This window comes from Lepidochelys kempii, chromosome 16, assembly GCF_965140285.1.
Source record: "Lepidochelys kempii isolate rLepKem1 chromosome 16, rLepKem1.hap1, whole genome shotgun sequence".
NCBI classification, from domain to species: Eukaryota; Metazoa; Chordata; order Testudines; family Cheloniidae; genus Lepidochelys; species Lepidochelys kempii.
In genome coordinates this window covers 27,189,431-27,210,209 of record NC_136395.1, presented here as the reverse complement: position 1 = coordinate 27,210,209, position 20,779 = coordinate 27,189,431, and the positions used below count along the sequence as shown (strand labels likewise).

The window sequence follows — 20,779 nt, the reverse complement described above, 5'->3', positions numbered from 1 at the left end:
AACAATACAGAAAGTGGGTCTGCATGTACCATGCACTATTCACGGCTTCTTAGCTAGAGTGCTGCACAATACAAATGCATTCACAGAGCTTATGAAACAGGCAGCATTTAGATCCTTTTACAATGTTAATGAATAGTTAACACACTTCAAAATGTACTGACAGGAAGGCACCTGAAAGCACTCACAGGACTGAACAGTCAAATTATTATAAAAACTTTAAAAAAAGAGAGCACAGCGAGGGGAGAGAGTCTCAAACGCAAAAGAGCAGTCAACCTAACTTAGTAGAATTAGATAGAATAAAGACTCAGATCTCAGACTCTGCAGTATGTCATCACCTCCTCTTTCTAGTCATAAGCATAAACACTTCTGATCAACAAATATGGAGAGAATATTTGTAAGCCGTTTCTCAAAAACCAAAAAATACATTTTCTAAATATAAGTGAACTTTTCTTCTACGCAGAATTTACCGCACTTTTTCTTACTGGCATGTAAAGTGTTAAAAGGTTTTACAGTTGCAAGTTTAACAATTCCTGATGAGCTCTCATCTAAGACACAGTATATTTTTCACTTACTATCCAAGGGCTTTACTTACCATGAGCTGTTTCATCCATATCAGGACTTGTCACAGAATCTTTCCCTCCAAAGTCAGAGCTACACTCAGACCTAAGGTCCTCGATCTTATTAGGAATATCCTCAGAGGTTGCACTAATACCTTACAAATAACAAAAGAAGGATCTGTGAGGATCTTTGAGACAAAAAGAATACAGAAATAAAAAACATTAAACTTTTTTGTGACAGTTGCAATGAGCTGAGGTGTTCTTGCTGCCAACTCCCAAACACTGAATTCAAGAGAAATGGCAGCTTGACATTCTGAAAGCCATGACTTTAGAAATGTTCTGGTATACGGTTTTGTAATCTTTGGGTTCCATCTTTTTATTCCACTATTAAATATACACAATATATTCTTTGATGCTATGACTGGCAATATAAAGGACCTTAAGACTGACAAATAATTTACACAAATCTATGACCGGAAATTTAAGGAAGATGCAGCAACAGAGATTACAGAGGTGTGCTACACAAAATGGGATGAAGATAAGCTGAAGGCAGGTGTCCATAGTGAAATGCAAGGAAACATTAGGCGATTTCTTAGATTCAGATACCCTATTGCAAGTCTCTGCTTCTGTACAAACAGATTCTCTGGATTTCACTCTATTTTTAGTAAGATGAAGAGTATGGTACTGCCACTCCGGAAATCAGAGTATGAGCACCAGACAAAAAAAATCCTTTTATGGATGAGAGTAAATATGATGAAACTAAGCACATGGCAAAACATACTGGTTATCATCTAACAAAGCAGAACTTGTTCCTGAAAATAAAAACACACCTGACACGACGCTGAGGCCTGGTGTACTGGGACGAGAACTGACCTCCCTCACATCTGTGTCATCAGAGGTGCTGCCCAGTCCAGAACAGCTTTCCAGCTCCTGCAGTCTTTCCTCCTGCTTTAGGTCTGGGGCCTCTAAATAGGAAATGGTGTGCATGCATTACTGCCGGCTGTTATATTCTCTTACAATTCACATGCAAAAAGGTGGTGTAGGGATTTAGATTTTAATGTAAAAAGAGAGTCTAGCTAACTTTATGAAATGTACTCTGAAATGGCAACAAATAATTTGAGCTATTTCAGCCAATTCTACTTTGCTGTACTGCAGGCAAGACAATGCAGACAGTCCTTTATATCTGCAGGGGCATTTTGCTACATCTATTTTTACTCTAACAAAAACCAAAATTTAAATTATTGAGTTTCCTAGCCAGAGACTATGGAATCATATATTAAATGCTCATGAAAACATTGAAACTATGTAAAAATTCTGCCTAGAAAGATTCCCATAGTTCTACGATACACCTTTTATTCTTAGTTTTTCCAGAAGACTAAACAGTCACCAAGCCATGCTAGATCTGCTCTCACATTATAATCTAGTCTTCTGGCTTACGTCTTCTATCCATCGCGGTAAGGTTAATGGAGTCACAAAGCTTAGCCTCTCCTGTGCATTAGAAATCCTTGTGCACTGCACCTAACTCACCCAAACTAATTAAAAACAAGACACATCACATCACATCTGCCATCCTCCTAGTCATTGCTCATCATACACCCTTCCACCCACCTTACAGCATACTACCCATCCAAAGAGAATGGCTATAAAACGGCTTATTTTGTGCAGCCTGAGTGCTATATTGGGAATCTATATTCACAATATGTCAATCTTAAAGACTTCCATAATTCTCATAGTTTTACTTTGGAATCATAAGCAATCATCTTTGTTTGAAAAAGGACCACTCGGATTATCACCTGTCCTTTGAAATAGCTTGTGTTGTCTTTGGGCAGGTAATATTCCCTCTCAAAGTGATGGTTTCAAGTGATGCACTTATCTAAAACTATTTATGAAATAATGCTTTGCAGTTCATGTCAAAGACCAATCTAAAGAGGATTTGTGGGATTCTGACCTGAATCACTTGGCAATACCTCCACACTCCAAGCTTCACTGGTGGTTTCGGATATGGTTGACCCTGTGCAGGGGTCAAGCAGCACAGATCCTGAACCCGGCAAACACAGCAAGCTGCCAAGCATGTTCTCTGCAGCTGCACCTGTACAACCAAGAGGAAAGAAAGGATCAGGTAGGAAAGATGAAAGGATTCTAGTAAGACAGACACCATAAACTGGGTGTCCAGTATTAAGTCATTATAAAAAAGACACACAACAACTATTGGGGAAAAACAAAAACAAAACAAACCAGAAGAAAGTACCCATAACAAAGGCAGGACAGAGGTCTAAAGTTTTCCTACAAAGAAACTAAGATTTAACAACACATTTATTTCATAACTACAGAGAGACTGAATGAGAGCTCCAAAAGCCTCCTTGCTTTGCAGAAAGCTTAAAGTAGTTTTCAGTTTCAGTAGCTGTCAGTTACCTGCAATTTCTTGCAAACGGTCTTCATCAATATTTGGATCAAAGTCACTGCCCAAGACATCTGTGCTCCAGGTCTCACTCACAGTTTCTGATATGTCCCTATCATCAGTCAATCCCATCATATCACGAATTTCAAATTTACGGAGCTTGTCATCAAGATTATCCTGAGTCGTAGCTATGTAAAAATAAAAGGTTTCTCAAAAATTCTCCAATACGCTATAGGACAGGAAACTAATTCTGTCAAGTAAAATGCAGTTTTAAATAACTGTACAGCACTTTAATAATAAACACAATATTTTGTATAGTCAAATAGATGCAATGTGGTGACACTCTTTATTCCTATTTGAGAAAAACACTAGAGATTGATTTATGAGAGAAGGTTTAAAAAGTGTATATATTTGCCAAACATAGAGCTATCATAATGGTCTACAACTATGAATGACAGACACCAAGGAGTGATTAATTTATGGAAGGGAGATTAGTTTGTGGAAGGGAAGAGGTTGAATTCCTATCAGTTGGAACACTTTGCCCTCTCCAGTTAAATTGTCGGTAACTACAAAAAATATCTACGGTCTAACATTTCCAATTGGTACAATTCAAATCATCCTTTTCCCTCTTGAAAAGGAAGGCATAATAAAACAAAAATTTAAAAATATTTTATTATAGTGACTGAGATTTCAAAATACAATACCAGTTCTCTGTTCTGAGAATAACGTTAACATTGTTTTAGTGGACAACAATAGCTGGCTAATGAAAAAAATAAATGAAAATGTGAGAGATTCAAAAAAGTGTGGAAGTAATTAAATGATGTAGAAAGCCCCTTTATTCATCTCTGACATATCTAAATTAGATATGTCAAACTGATGGATTTAGAGAAATTGTAACAGTCTACACACTTTGAACTGTTTATCTGCACCTACCTTGTTCATGTTCTAACAGCTGCAGGGCTTCAACACCATTGCTCCCAGAAGGCCCTGCACCAAGCTCTGACACAGACTCTCCTTCTAAATCCAAAGAGGACACAGAATTGGAGCGATTTGAAGGACCTGATGAAAATTGATTTTTCTGTTAGGTTCGTTCAGATCAAGCTATTTGTTTTCCAAACTCGTAGCATGAACAGTACAAGATGCAACTTACTTGCAAGACTGCAAAAAACTGAGCTGAAGCCTGTCATTTTCAATACAAATTAGCCACTTATGTGAAATACTGAACTGAGGAACTCAAAAATTCTTCTCAATATGGTGAATTTAGAAAGTGTGTTAAATACCAACATCTCAATTATCTTGTAGAATTAGAAACTGGAACACTTAGCACTCCAGTAATTAACACTTTACAACTTCGTAGTGCCACAAAACAACATTAACTAATCTTTAGATACCTTGTCACTCATGGTTAGCACATCATTAGTGTACTAGCTTTTAGCCAAATTCAAATACAAACTTTTGTAATTATTTGTTTTCTCTAATATCTTGATTTTGTTTATCTTGAAAAACAAGAAGGAGAGAAAAAACTAATTACGGAAAGTTAAATAAAACAACATATTACCTGGAACATTTGAACAGCTTGTAATTTTCAATATTTTCAATATCCCATATAATTCAATATCCCATATAAACCCTTCTTTGCTGTATGTGATGCTCATATAAAAGAGCTGTTGTTCTAGGCTCCTAACATTTTGGCATACAAAAAAAATTGATGAAAATAAGATTAAAAGTCAGTATGTGAACTAGAAATTTATGGACAATTTAGATTGCAGTTATGCCAATAACATGCACCAAGTTGAAAACCCTTTTATCCTTTTTTCAACTACAGTCAATTTTTGTTCATCCTTTCCAGTACAAAATTATCTTCAGCAACCTGTATGTCAAAGTTTCAGCCAAGAGTGACTTTTTAGGGCCAAACATGAAAGCAGGCTTTCAGGGGAAAATGGGACAGCCTTTACAAAGGCAGATATGACATGCTGTATATAACAGTAGCGTCTTTTAGAATTAAAATCTGACACAAAACTTTCTGAATTACTTAAGTATCCCTTCACCTTCAGATATTCCTTCCAGATTATCACTGCAGAGGGAAAAGCGCAAGGTTTTATCAGGTTTACCATGGAGTTTGGTTTCATCAACAGGGACATCTCCTTGTCCTCCATCGGCAAGCTGCATGTTCAAGACCTATGGGGGAGAGGGAGAGGAAGAGAATCAACATGTTTAATTGACCCAGAAAAAAATTAATTAATTTTATTTACAATCAGTCTAACAACTGAAACCAGATTTTTTTTCAACTTTTCTAGATCTTTAATGGCACAGTCAATATCTAACATCTCACATTTAAGGAAAGGTCATTTGAATAAAAAAACTGAGCACTTTTCTAAGTAACAGCCTGGTGAGATTTTAAAATAGCCAAGATTTAGACATGCCGTAGATCATGAAAATGGAACCTCAACTGACTTTTTTCTCTAATGCCACTTTAATATCACATAGCAATCGGTAAGTACAGGACTCCAAGAGGAGGGAATCTGAACTATTGGGGCAAGACACTAATAGACGTAAGGAAGTATATTGTCCTCTTATTCAAAGGACACCTTATGCCAACAGTTGGAGATGGGTAACGTAATACTTGGATATTCAGCCTTTACAAGCTCTGATATGGCAGCTCAAGTTTGCTCCCAAGCAATGTAACGTGGAGTAACATCTCCACAGGCTTGGCAGAATTAACTCTTCATGATTTATTATGCTGCAGTAGTTAAGTCTGTTTCATCACTTTCATTCTAAATACTACGTTTCAAGAGTTTATAACTTGGGCATGCACAGTAACTTCAGGCTACAAAATTTTTCCAGAGGATTAGCATAAGACATAATATGCTTGCAAAGCACAGAACAAACCAGTTCCTTCGGAGACACTAAAATCTCTTGGATCTATGAATCAGAAGGTTTTACCCTACTAAGAAAGATGAGGCATGTCTCTGCGCCGAATGACAAGGCAGGGATGGCTTAATGAAGGTGGTGTTTATCTGCTTTCAAAATCCAACTGCAGACATCACACGTTTACCTGGCAGCAGAGATACACCAAAGCCATATAAAACACAATACTTACTTTACAGTTGTCCTCCATGGCTTCTTCAGAGTCATTAAAATTGACCATGTGTCAACTTTACACACACACACACACACACACACAATCATGGAGGGAAGATGGATAAGTACTCTGTTAATTTACTACTTAAGTACTTAAAATATCCAAGCAACCTTCTCTGAGATCCTTCCTGTCCCACAACAGCAGAAAATTCAGGAAGTGAACCATTGGCTAGGTAAGTGGTGGAAGGTTTTGGTTTTGTTAAAGACTAGTCTAACTTCTGTTGGGAGAGGGGTCCATATAGTTTGAATGGCCTCCACCTCAGTAAAAAGGAAACAAAGCTCCTTGGGTACAGGATGGCTAGAGTAATCAGGAGGGCATTAAACTTACAGCAAAAGGGGATAGTAAAAAGAGGTAAGAACTCATCACAAAATCAAGATGTTGAGAACAAAATCAATCAAGGACCCAAAGGACACAGACGAAATTCCTCAATTGCCTATACACCAATGCTAGGAGCCTGTAACAAAAAGAACTGGAATTGCTCATTTGTGAGCATAAATTCGATCTACTTGGTATTACTGAAACCTGGTGGGATGCATCACTATTGGAATGTTAAAATCAATGGTTATAACCTATTTAGGAAGGATCAAGTAAGCAAAAGGGAGAGGGAGCAGCATGATATGTCAAAAATGTTTGAGTCACAGATAACTCGGAAGAAAGTGATGGTGAATGATTATGGACCAACGTCCTAAGGGATAAAGCATAAGATGGGATATTAGTTGGTGTCTGCTACAGACCACCAGCTCACACTAGGGAACAGGATGATAGCCTCCTTATGTGCCTATCTATAAACTGTAGGCAAAAAAACATGTCAGGGGGGATTTCAATTTGAGTGTCATATGCTGGAGGTCTCATCCTGCCAGTATTAAAACATCCTTACAATTTGTAAACATTATAGATGACAATTTCCTAACTTAAAAAGTATTGCATCCAAGTCAGGGGAATTCTTTATTAGATCTTAACAGATAAAGAGGAACCGACCACAGAACTAAAATTAATGGTAGCTTCAAGACAAGTGATCATTCCTTGATCACCTTTATAATCTGCAGAATAAAGTCCAGACCAGCAATACATATATACTTGGTGCTTTAATAGGGCCAAATTACAAAGCTGAAAACAATTACGAGCCAAATCAGCTGGGAGGAAGAATTTAATCAGAAAAGTGTGAATGATAATTGGGAATCATTTAAGAACATCTTACTAGATGCCCAAAAATATATAACCAATGGAAGGAAAGCGAAGCAGACAAAAATGAATATACATCAGAAGTTAGGAATTGTAGAAAACGGATATGGGAAGTAAAGGAACCCAAGAATAAATATATGGCAAACAGCATTAAGGACAATAAGGAGTATTTAAAACACATTAGGAACAAAGAGAATCCTGACAAAGGTATTGGTCCATTGCTAGATGGAAATGGTAGAATCATCAATAATAATGCGAAAAAACAGACAAGGTAGTTTAATAAATATTTCTGTTCTTTATTTGGTGAAAAAACAGATGATATAATCTCAACATACGGTCATGATGCTCCTCCTTCCATTCCACTAGTATCTCTGCAGCATGTTAAACAGAAGCTACTGAAGTTAGACATTTTTAAATCAGCAGGGCCAGATAATTCTTTGATGCAAGAGTTTTAAAAGAGCTGTATGAGGAGCTTGCTGGACCATTAATGATTATTTTCAATATGTCCTGGAACCACCCCAGTTCTCCAAAGGGCTGTAAGATAGGTAATGTTGTGCTAATTTTTAAAAAGAATAGCAGGATGACCTGGGAAATTATAGACCAGCCAGCCAGACACTGATGTCAGTCTCACTTGAGACTTAAAGGAGGGCAATGTAATTAATGCAAGTCAACACGGGTTCATGGTAAACAGACCCTGTCAAACTAACTTGATATCTTTTCTTGATGAATTTACAAATCTGGTTGATAAAAGTAATAGTGTTGATGTAATATACTTAGACTTCTGAAGGGTGTTGGACTTGGCACCCCACAATATTTTAATAAAAAACTAGAACAATATATGGCACACATTAAATGGATTACAACTGGCTAACTGACAGATCTCAAAATGTAACTGTAAACTGTGAATTTTCATTGAGAGGCTGTGTTTCCAGTGGGGTCCTGTAGGAACAGTTCTTGGCCCTATGCTATTTAACATTTTTATCAATGACCTGGAAGAAAACATAAAACCATCACTGATAAAGTTTGCAGACGACACAAAAATTGGAGATGTGGTAAATAATGAAGAAGATAGGTTCTGATTCAGATTATCTAGATTGCTTGATAAACTGGATGCAAGAGAACAATGTGTGTTTTAAAACAGCTAAATGTAAATGTATACATCTAGAAACAAAGGATGTAGGCAATACTTACAAAATGGGGGACTATCCTGAGAAGCAGTGATGGAAAACAGATTTAGGGGTCATGGCGGATAATCATTTGAATATGAGCTCCAAGTGTGATGCTGTGGGCAAAAGTGCTAACGCAATCCTGGGATGGATAAACAGGGGAATCTTGATTAGGAACACAGAGGTTATTTTACCTCTTTATTTGGCACTGGTGCGACTGTTGCTGGAATACTGTGTCCAGTTCTGGTGCTCACAATTCAAGGATGGTGATAAATTGAAGAGGGTTCAGAGAAGAGCCATGAGAAGGATTACAGGGTTAGAAAGTATGCCTTATAGCGATGGCCTCAAAGACAGCAATTTATTTAGATTAACACAGCCAAGGTTAAAGGGTTACTTGATTACAATATCTAAATATCTATATGCAGAACAAATATTTAATAATGGGCTCTTCAATCTAGCAGAGAAAGATATAACATGGTCTAGTGGCTAGACGTTGAAACTAGACAAATTCAGACTGAAAATTAAGCATAAAATTTTTCACAGTAAGAGTAAATAACCATTGGAACAATTTACCAAGGGGTGTGGTACATCCTCCATCACTGGCGATTTTTAAACCAAGACCAGATATTGTTCTAACAGATGTTATTTTAAAAGGTTCTAGGAATTATTTTGAGGAAGTTCTATGGCCTGTGTTATACAGGAGGTCAATCTACATCACAATGGTCCCTTCTGGCCTTGGAATCTATGAATGGAAGGCTGTGGTACACCCACCTACCTGTTTAATCTGGATGCTGAATTAATCATTATAAACAGAAATCAGTTGTGGTTTGGAGAACATTTCTAACACCTAAATACGATGAAACAAATAAAGGGTTTTCGCCCTAATTCTCCAATTTAAACCTTGTCTTAGTTTAATCACAAATTTAGTATTATTTCATTGTCTGAATATACTTTCTTCATTTCTCAAAGCATGTGATTTATATTGGACACCTAGTTCATACCTCATTTTCTGACATCATACCAGGAGTAAGCTGCGGACCTGTTCCCAAAGAAATAACCAGTACTTCTTCTGGCTGAACTTCCTGTATAGAATCCTGGGAGGATCCTTCATGGTCTCCATGTTGGTCCATTGGAATATTTGATCTATTTCTGCTACGGGTAGCTAATGATACATGTTAAAATAGAGAGTGTTATGAAGGTTTACAATATTTAAACTCTCACATTATCTACAAATACACAAGTGTGATGTTAGCGCATGCATATCAAAGAATGGACAAAATGCAGAATACAATTTACAACTTTCTGGAAAGGTGGAAATTGGTATTGGGGATGTGTAGAACTGACACTGGGGCTGTGTAAGTATTTAAATATTGCACTACTGTGAAAATATCAGACTTGTAGCATAGTGGCTTAAGAAGCATATAATGTACCATGCTTCTCCATTAACCCACAGATATTCCTGCCCCAGATGGGCAGGACAGCTTTCCCTTTAGGTTATCTGAACACATTTTTCCTCTGCAAGAGAGACTCCCCTCTGCTTCTGTACCATTGCAAAAACAGAGCACCACCAGAAAGGCACTTTAGTTCCCATGTTTAAAATACCTTTTAAGTAGTGGCGTTTTTATTCCCTACAAACTGCAGTCATTCCAAACTCACAGCCTCATGACCTAAAGGCACCTTACATTGATAAGAGATCTCTGTTGCATTAAATAATAGGAAAATGCTCATCAAAAAGCACCAGGAGACCAAGACAAACAAACCAACACCTGGAAAAGCCATTTTTTGCATTTATGCAATGAACCATTTATGGGTTCTGGCTGAGCCCTTGTTGAATTCAACGAGCATAGAAACTCAAAGACCCTATGGCTGCCAGCTAGAAGGACATCAAGCTCCTTATGGCTAAGAGGTCTGTTTGGAAACAATGCAGAGGGTGGATATGGGGGAAGGGGGGGAGGAAGGAGAAAAATGAAGTGGGGAAGAGACTTTTTTTTTTTTTTTTTTTTAAACTTGAACATCCAAGAACCAGCATTTAAAATTCTAATCTCCAAGACCTCTGACCAGAACGATTATTTGATGCTATGCACTAGGCCGTGAAATAATGATTAGATTATAAATCAAGTTTTTTAGGGCATCATCTGCTACTATTTGTTTGTATAGTGCTGAAAGCCCAGATCCTTAATAAGAACTGTTAAAGCACTACTGTAAGAACATAAGAACAGCCATACTGGGTCAGACCAAAGGTCCATTTAGCCCAGTATCCTGTCTTCCAACAGTGACCAGTGCCAGGTGCCCCAGAGGGAACAAACAGAACAGGGAATTATCAAGTGATCCATCCCCTGTCCCCCATTTCCAGCTTCTGGCAAACAGAGGTTAGGAACATCATACAAATAAATAAAACGTATCCCTTCAGCATTCACCAGCAAACTCTATGGACTACACCCAGACATCGGAATAAATCCGATGAAGTGAGCTGTAGCTCACGAAAGCTTATGCTCGAATAAATTTGTTAGTCTCTAAGGTGCCACAAGTACTCCTTTTCTTTTTACCCAGACATCAGTGATAGTTACTCAAAATATGTTAGCTGATGCCAAACCCTAAATGCCTGAAAGAACAGGCAGAGAACTCATAGGAGACACACACCTCTCATTGTAAGGGAAGGCACAGTGGCAGCAATTCAGACAGTGCTGTTTAGAGCAGCTACCTGAATTCTTACTTAAAAACAAACCAACATATAAAACTTTCTAGCCAAATGTACAGCACTACAAAAGAATGAAGGCCCTGCATCCCATGAGTTGCTGAGCACTTTCCAATAAAGTCAACAGAAGTTGGAGGCACACAGCCCCTTGTACGACTAGGTTCTAAAGCAGCATTATTGAAGGGTTTCAATGTTTTGTAGAGTAAACCTTTTATTAAGGCATTTAAGACAGTTTTGGACTTTACCGAGCAAGTCCTTTTCAGCAAAAACTGATATAAAAGGGGATTCAAGCGTACACTAGACGGAATGTGTCAAACACTTATAAGCAAAAGCTGGTAAGCCCTCATTTTTTTTTATCTCTTGGGCATGCTAATTTATAATTTTTGTGATGGTATAAATAAAATGGAAAATGCCACTCTAAGCCTGGCCTTGGGTGGTTCTTCCCTATTCAGAGCAGGTGCTGGTAACAGAAACAAGTCATTCAGAACAGTGGTGAGCCACCCAGCAAGAACTGCAGGAAGGCACACAAAAATCACAAACTTGAAGACCCAATGTTACATCATCAGGAACTGACAAACACATGGCAAAGCAATATCATAACCCCATCCTGATTATTTTGTGGTTCTCTGTAACTCCTTTTAATATAATCTTCTCTTCCTCTCCCCATTCTAGACACCTTAGAGAAAAAGAGTCAAAGACCTGAAGTTCCTTTTCTTGTCTAGCATGGCATCAACTCCCTCAGTTGAAACATGGGAGCTGAGGCCAAATGTGCAAATTGAGAGTGAAACTTTTACCTTCAATTATCATGCATCAAAGGGAGAGGAGGCTTTTTAGGTTACTACATTTTTCTAGCTATTTAAGTAGGAATTGGCCTTTGTAATGGAATAAACGAAGAAGCCTGGCACAAAGCAAATTAAAAACAAGCATGAAAAGCATGGTTTTATGAAGTAAATAAAAGTTTTGCATAGAGGAAGAAGAGAAAGAGTCCATTACCCACCAAATGGGGTTACTAGATTAATGTGAGCTGTGAGATTGGTGGTAGAAGTATCCCAGGCAGTAATGGCTGCCAACTGTTGTCCTGGGTTTCGACAGCATTAAACAGAAACAAAATCAAGCCTTTGAACAACAAAAATATTTTAAACTGTAAAATAAATACAAACGAGTTATTACTTCACTAATGTAAACTTAAAATAGCAGTTGTGCACAGAGAGGTAAGGATAACTCAGGATACCAAAATGAGGTTTTAGCACTTACTATCTTTAATTTACTATTTTAAGTATAATATTTTTGCCCTATGTTACAGATAAATACCAAGCTCTTTTTCTACTGAATACCAATATTCCAATCATATAAGTAAACACTAGAACAGAGTACAATACTTTAGGATCTAGAGGAAAAAGTGTCACATTTTGAAATGGGATATTTTTGAGCTGAAAAGGTATAAGATCCTGAAAATTTAATACTTCAGAAAAGTATGTGCTACATTACATCAGTAGCCATATTTAAGACAGCGTAATTACAAGGCAATCTCCCTCTTCCACTGCTTAGCACTTTTTTTAGCATTATCTTCAATGGATCCCCTTCCTCCCATTTTTCATACTGATGTTGCCAAATGTCTGCACCCTTGCTTTCTTCCCCACTCCACTCTCATCGCTCGAGTTATCTTCTCCACTCTCATCACCTCCACGGTGATGATTTAAATCTACCTTCCCATGCCTAACCTCTCCCCAACTGACCAGATTCCCATCTCTTCCTGTCTCTCCAGCACTTTATTACAAACATCCTGCCACTTCTCTAAATACTGCAAAACCTGAACATCCTTCTTTCCTTCTACTCTCTCCTCATATCCAAACCCTCTCTGTATCAATGTTGACAACTGCACTATCCTCACCACCACTCAATCTCTGACTCTTCCCTTTCATTCTCTCCTATCCACTGGCCTGCACCATTTCACTACCATATGCTGATTAGATTATATTAAATCTACATTACATGTAAACTGGGAACCCTACAACTTCATTTACTATATGAATACACTAAAATTCAGTCGGGTGTAAGTAGGATTAAGGGAAAAATTATAGTATGAATTGGAACTATTAGATTATTGAATATTCTTCCAAGGAAAGTGGTGGAAACATCGTTGGAGAAATTTCAAACTTGACTAGACAAGGCACTAGAAAAAAATATGGTAAAAGTACAGTCCTGCTAGAGTGGTTACACCAGAAAGACGATCCAACAGATATTTTCATTACATAAAGTCTGATTCAATGACAACTATGCTACACACAAACACACACACAGTGGAAGTGGTGTGAAGAAAACTTAAGCATATCCTACAAGAGGACTGAAGAAATGCTGAGGCAGCATATATAGGGTGCAGGAAAGCCTATGAAAAAAAAGCCTTTGCTGTAAGAATTTCTCTCAATCTTCCTCACCTATAGGCAGTCGATTTTTTTTGTTGGCTGGAGTAGTTGCAGGGGAGAGTTGTGGAGTATTGTAAGGAGTCATTTCAAGGCTGCTACTTTTCCCGGGTTTGTTCTGGGGTAAGTTTGCCAACAAGTTTTCCAGAGCCATCCGATCTTCCTTCAGTTGGTCACTTGACATTACATTTCGCATAAAACCAACCTACAAAATTAGAGTTTGTATCATTAAGAAAGGAGCATGAAGCTACATATTAACCTACTACACCCACTTCTCTCTCTCTTGCAAGTGTGTGCAGGAAAATATTACTCCTATTGAAGAATCAGGATATTACCAGATTAGTAAGTTGGCTGTATGTCATATAAACCACAGTCCTACTCAACCCTTCTAGAAGGTTAACTGAGGACATCGGAGGGGTTTCCACAGCGCGCCCACTAATAACAACATCCAGGAAAGCAGCAACACAGCTCTGCAAGGAGAAGACATAGGTTTTTTAGTGAATGTTTTCAAATTTTAGAGCTACAGAAGAACATAAAGGTACAAGAGGTATATCAGTTTTGCTGCTTCTTATATATATAGCAAATCAAACATATTTTAGCCAAATAAGAGTAAGTACAAAATTATGCAAAAAATTTAGAGATCCCTTCACTCCATATCTGCATTTGAAAGTGTCACTTATTTAAATAGATTCTGAAGTCCTCATTATTTAAGTACAGTTTTTAAAATGTTATGCAATGGCACTTGATGACTTAAACTAGCTCACAGTAATGAACTTGTACTTAAATTGTTCCTTCCTCAGGAAACAGCTGAGCATAGCTTACAAGTGAAACAAAACTATAGGGCACAGGGACAGGCAAATAAGGAAACTGTCAATTTAAAAGTCACACCTGACTGAATGTTTACCTAGTTTCATTACAAGTAGCAAGAGAGATTGAAAGAAATGAGCAAAAAAGTTTTTGTTAGTTTGCTTTCTGCATTTGACAGCATATCGTGTATAGTTAGTTTCACTGTTTCCTCCGTAGAGTCAGTTTCCCCATTGTGTGTACATCCTTCATACAGTAAGAAAGGAGAGTAAACTATTTACTTAAAAAAAAAGGGGGGGGGTGAGGGGAGAGACAGGAAAGGAGGCAAAAAACTGACAGGAAGCTCCATGGGCAGGTGTGCAATTTTTTTTTTTTTTTAAATTGACTACATGGTGTCCCCTTAAATGAAAGTAGTTTATGCTAGATTCAGCAGAGAAAATTATAAAAAAATCACATAGTATCAGTTTTAGAAAGTGCCATATTTTGACATTTTGTTAATGTTTTCATTTAAGCAGCAAGGTACTATGTGTCTAGTAGTCAGGAAGCATGACTCCAAGTTCTATTCCCAGCTCTGACCCCAACTGTATGCGACCATGCAGATGTCACTTAACCTGTACCTCCGTTTACCTATCCATAAATTAGATGTACTGCTCACTTACCTCATAAGAGGGCTGTGGAGCTTATTTGTTTGTGAAGTGCTTTGAGATTCTCAGATGACAGGGGCTACAGAAAGGCAAAGTGTCAAATATGTACATAAGTACTGTTTTGTGACTCTTACTTTGTCGAATTTGCCAAGGTTGCTCTTCATGTGCGGATCTCCCTCTTCAGAGCCTGTCATTGCCAACTGCTGCAAAAGTCTCCCGACCTAAAATGGAAAAAGAACACTTCGGGCAAATATTTCAGAAACCATTACAGAACAACAAGATAGATCGTAATACAGGAATCAAATGAGAAAGCGCTTCCATTTTAAAATACTATTTTAATTTACATATAAAAACTTTCCCAAAGTTACTTTTGGGGCTAAAAATTCTCAGACTTGTTCTTGGGCTCTAAGTAAAATGTTCTATGTGGAAATATACTCAGTCCTATCATGAGTGCAGGGGACTAGACTAGATGACCTCTTGAGGTCCCTTCCAGTCCTATGATTCTATGAAAGTTTCACTAAAAGCTATTTGAGTTATCTAAACAGGAAGAGTACTTTCTCCTATGACAAAAACTGTACTTTTTTCCTCTCCCAACTCAAAGGCTTCTTTGTTTTAATTCCATCTTTCATTCACTGAACAATGTATATAATCGTACCTTATTTGAAATTATTTCATTATTTGTAAAAGAAATCCTAGCCATTTGTTTGAATATTGCATGTGAAGCAGTTATTTTCCGTGTGTTTTTAAACCTATGCTAGATTATTAGGTTCTGATTCTTCACAGCAAATATGGAAGGGATGAGGGTTGAACCTAGAGGTCTTAGGTCTGAAGATTTTTAAAGGCCATGTAAATTTTTCTAGACACACATGGAAAAAAACACAAACCTCTGACTCAGTTTGTACACGGCTTAACATGTTTTTCCTGAAAAATAACTCTCCTTAACTTTTTAACCTGTCACCAAGAGGTTTATAAAATTGTGAGTCCTATAAGAATATACAAAAAATGATACAGCAGGTGAATAAGTGATCCCTTGTTTTACAGAAGCATCTAAAGAACCCAGTCAGGATTAAGGCCCCCTTCTGCTAGGCACACTCTTTCTGCTCTATGAAACTTACTGAAATGAATTTCAGTCAGTCAGTATACCAGTTACACTTGGCACCCATGTAGGTATGTTTTGCCCCAGGTACATGGAACATGCAGTAGTTTTTTAGTTAAATGGGTGCTGTGTAATACCAGTAATGAATATTAAGTTCCCAAAACATTTGCACAAAGACAATGAATTCTGTCACCTGAAGGCATATTCTAAAGCATTAATACAGCGAGTAGTTGCCCAATAAGCAACATGGTGTACATCCATTCAGAGGACAAAAGAGACAGACATTTAGCAGAAGTGCTAAATGACTTTGTTTCAGTTTTCACCAAAAAGTTTAGTAGCAACTGAACATCTAACTTAGTGAATGTCAGTGAAGAACAGGTAGGATCATAGGCTAAAATAGGGAAAGAACAAGTTAAAAATTACTTAGACAAGTTAGATGTCTTCAAGTCACCAGGGCCTAATGAAATACAACTTAGAATACTCAAAGAGCTGACTGAGGCGATATCCGAGCCATTGGCGATTATCTTCGAAAAGTCATGGAACATGGGAGATTCCAGAGGGCTGGAAAAAGGCAAATATAGTGCCAATCTAAAAAAGGGGAATAAGGACAACCTGGAGAATTACAGACCTGTCAGCTTGACTTCAGTACCCGGAAACATAATTAAGCAAATAATCAAGCAATCAATTTGCAGACACCTAGAAGGTGATAAGTAACAGTCAGCATAGATTTGTCAAGACCAAATCATGTCAAACCAACCTAATAGCTTTCTTTGACAGGGTAGCAAACCTTGTGGAATGTGGGGGGGAGGAGTAGTAGATGTGGTATATCTTGACTTTAAGTAAGGCTTTTGATACTGTATTGCATGACCATCTCATAAACAAAGTAGGGAAACACAACCTAGATGGAGCTACTATAAGGTGGGTGCATAACTGGTTGGAAAACCACTCCCAGAGGGTAGTTATCAGGGGTTCACAATCAAGCTGGAAGGGCATATCGAGTGGGTCCCACAGGGATCAGTTCTGGTCTAGTTCTGTTCAATATCTTCACCAATGATTTAGATAATGGCATTGAGAGTACACTTATCAAGTCTGCAGACAATACCAAGCTGAGAAGGGTTGCAAGTGTTTTGGAGGATAGGATTAAAATTCAAAATGGTCTGGACAAATTAGAGAAACTGCCTGAAGTAAATCAGATGAAGTTCAATAAGGACAAATGCAAAGTACTCCACTTCGGAAGAAACTATCAGTTGCACACAACAAAATGGGAAATGGCTGCTTAAGAAGAGGACTGTGGAAAGGGATCTGTGGGTCACAGTGGATCACAAGCTAAATATGAGTTAACAGTATAAGACTCTTCCCCTCCCCCCCCAAAAAGGGAGGGCACGCAAATAATATTCTGGGATGTGTTAGTAGGAATGTTGTAAGCAAGACATGAGAAGTAATTCTTCCGCTCTACTCTACGCTGATACAGCTTCAGCTGGAGTAGTGTGTCCAGTTCTGGGTGCCACATTTTGGGAAAGATGTGGACAAATTAGAGAAAGTACAGAGAAGAGCAACAACAAAAAAGATTAAAGGCCTAGAAAACACAACCTATGAGGAGAGACTGAATAGGACAAGAAGCAATGGTCTTAAAATGCAGAAAGGGCTGTTTAGGTTAGACATTAGGAAAACTTCCTAACTGTCAGGTTAGTTAAGCACTGAAATAAATTGTCTAGGGATGTTGTGGAATCTCCCTCACTGGAGATTTTTAAGAGCATGTTAGACAAACACCTGTTAGGGATGGTCTAGATAAGACTTAGTTCTGCCTAGAATACAGGGGACTGGACTAGAAGACCTCTCGAGGTCCCTTCCAGTCCTACAATTGTACAAAATTCTATTATTTCAGTTAGTACAGATTAGCAAAAAATACAACTATGCTAGCAAAAGTGGAAGGATATTAAAATTTACAAGCGCTGTTAGACCAGTCTTACAAATATTTATACTTTACAGCTGTCACCCTTGTAAAAGCAGGTGTATTGCCTTTTAAAGCAGAATTTAGATGTTTGCTATATATTTCTTAACTTCAACAGCTGCTATCAAAAACACCAATAAATGTCTTTTAAAACTCAACATTTTAAAACAAATGGGTATTCAAGCTTTAAATTTTCCTCTTCAGGAATCATAATAAAAGAAATATTTTATATCAGTATTCATCATCTTATCCCTAGTTAAACCAGTAAAAATACTGTAACAATAGCCCCAATAAATGCTTAGAAGATCTCAGATATGAGGAGAGGTTGCAAAGGACTGTAGAGAATTTTTTTAAACTAAGGTTTGGGGGAAAGCTGACAGGCGTGGAGCAGAACATAGTTCAGGCAGAAAAATCCCTTAGGAATGAATTTATTAAAGGGGGATCTCTATGTCCTAGAAAAGACGATAGGAAAGAATTTGGTAAAGTACAGACAGGAGCTAGTAAGGAACAGTCAAATGTAGAAGAGCCCCATTTAAATACAAAATGTACAAGTGTTTATATACAACTGCTAGACAGCTAAATACTAAGATGGGTGAACTAGAGTGCCAGGTATTAAATGAGGATATTGACAGAATAGGCATTGCAAAAACTTAGTGGAAGAAGGAGAACTGATGGGACATGGTAATACCTGGATTCAAAATATAAAGGAATGACAGTAGGTCATACCGATGAGGCACTGTATGTGAAAGAAAGCACAGTGTCAAAGTAAAAATCTTAAATTAATAACACTGCCCCACAGAATCTCTCTGGATAGAAATTCTATGATTGAACAATTAGAGTATAGCTGTAGGAATATACTACCAACCACCAGATCAGGATGGTGATGGTGATTGTGAAATGCTCAGGGAGAGGCTACAAAGAGGCTATAAAGGTAGAAGACTCAATAATAATGGGGGATTTCTCATATTGACGTAGTACATATCACCTCAGGAAGGGATGGAGAGAAAAATTTCTAGACACCATAAATGACTGCTTCTTGGAATAGCTTGTCCTGGCACCTACAAGGAGAGAGGCACATCTTGATCTAGTCATAACTGGAAAATAGGATCTGGCCAGCAGTTAAATATAGCTGAACTACCCAATAATAGAGACCATAATGTAATTAAATTTAACATCCGTGTAGAGGGAAAAATGGCAAAGAAACCCACCACAGTCGCATTTAACTTCAAAAAGGGGAACTGTACAATAATGAGGAAGTTAGTTAAACAGAAATTAAAACGAACAGTCACAAGGGTGAAATGCCAGCAAACTATAGGGAGACTATTTAAAATCATCATAATAGGAGGCTCAAACAAAAATTTTACCCCAAATTTTAAAAACAAAACACAAAACCAAAAAATGCCACCATAGCTGAACAGTGAAGTAAAAGAAGAATAAGAGGCAAAAAAGGTATCCTTTAAAAATTGGAAATCAAATCCTAGTGAGGAAAACAGAAAGCAGCATACACTCTAGCAAGTCAATTATAAAGCAGGCCACGAAAGAATATGAAGAGCAACTAACTCAAGACACAAAAACTGACAACAAAAAAAGTTAAGTGCATCAGAAGTAGGAAGCCTGACAAAACTGTCAGTAGGACCACTGTATGATTGAAGTGCTAAAAGAGCACTCCAGGAAGACAAGGCTGTTGCAGCAAAGCTAATGAATTATTTGCGTTGTTTTCCCTGCAAAGGAGATGAGGGAGACCCCCCCGCACAAGCCATTCTTTTCAGGTAACAAATCTGAGGAACTGTCCCAGATTCAGGTGTCAATAGAGGAGGCTGGAACAAACAGATGAATACCATCTGGTCCTGGTGACTTATTACTATTAATTTTATCAGCGTTCTGAAGAAAGTCCAAAATGAAATTGCAGAACTATTAACTGTTGTACATAACCCATTGCTTAAAATCAGCCCCTGTACCAGATGACTGGAGGACAGCTAACGTAACATCAATTTTTAAAAAACCTCCAGAGGCAATCCTGGCAATTACAGGCCAATAAGCCTAACTTCAGTACCAGGCAAAATGCTTGAAACTATAGTAAAGAACAGAATTATCAGACACATGGATGAACACAATATGCTTTTGTAAAGGGAAATCATGCCTCATCTATCTATTAGAATTCCTGGGGGGGGGGGGGGGAAAGGGGTCAATAAGCATGTGTACAAGGGTGATCCAGTTGATAAGTATACCTGGACTTTGAGAAAGCCTTTGATAATATCCCTAACCAAAAGCTCTGAAGCAAACTAAGCAGTTATGGGATAAGAGGGAATGGTTCTCTCATGGATCAGTAAGTCATTAAAAGATAAGAAACAAAAGGTATGAAAAAAACAGTCAGTTTTCACAATAGTACGAAGTAAATAGTGGGGTCCCCCAGGGATCTGTACTGGGACCTATGCTGTGGAAAAGGGGGTGAATCGTGGGTTTGCAAAATTTGCAGATGATACAAAATTACTCAAGATAGTTAAGTCCAAAGCCAATTGTGAAGCGTTACAAAGGGATCTCACAAAACTGGGTGCCTAGGCAACAAAATAGCAGATGAAACTCGATGTTGCTAAGTGAAAAGTAATGCACACAGGAAAAAATAATCCCAACTATACATTAAAATGATGGGGTCTAAATTAGCTGTTACCACTCAAGAAAGAGATCTTGGAGTCATCATGGATAGTTCTCTGAAAACTTCCACTC

General features: G+C 37.8%; 1 protein-coding gene across 9 annotated transcripts in view; it reads right to left on the bottom strand.

Moving 5' to 3' along the window:
- The window catches only part of GAPVD1 (GTPase activating protein and VPS9 domains 1), a 59,931-nt gene that overhangs the window by 12,058 nt on the left and 27,094 nt on the right, over positions 1-20,779 (bottom strand). For 4 of the 9 annotated variants that reach the window (XM_073314562.2, XM_073314560.2, XM_073314565.2 and 1 more), the window contains 11 exons: positions 15,143-15,229; positions 13,896-14,030; positions 13,576-13,765; positions 12,138-12,218; positions 9,447-9,607; positions 5,004-5,133; positions 3,889-4,014; positions 2,970-3,143; positions 2,506-2,646; positions 1,388-1,522; positions 593-712 (listed from right to left, as the gene is read on the bottom strand). In XM_073314562.2, coding sequence (XP_073170663.1) covers positions 593-712; positions 1,388-1,522; positions 2,506-2,646; positions 2,970-3,143; positions 3,889-4,014; positions 5,004-5,133; positions 9,447-9,607; positions 12,138-12,218; positions 13,576-13,765; positions 13,896-14,030; positions 15,143-15,229 — 1,480 coding nt within the window. The remainder of the gene's footprint in view (positions 1-592; positions 713-1,387; positions 1,523-2,505; positions 2,647-2,969; positions 3,144-3,888; positions 4,015-5,003; positions 5,134-9,446; positions 9,608-12,137; positions 12,219-13,575; positions 13,766-13,895; positions 14,031-15,142; positions 15,230-20,779) is intronic. The other 5 variants (XM_073314563.2, XM_073314564.2, XM_073314567.2 and 2 more) reach the window with 5 other exon arrangements.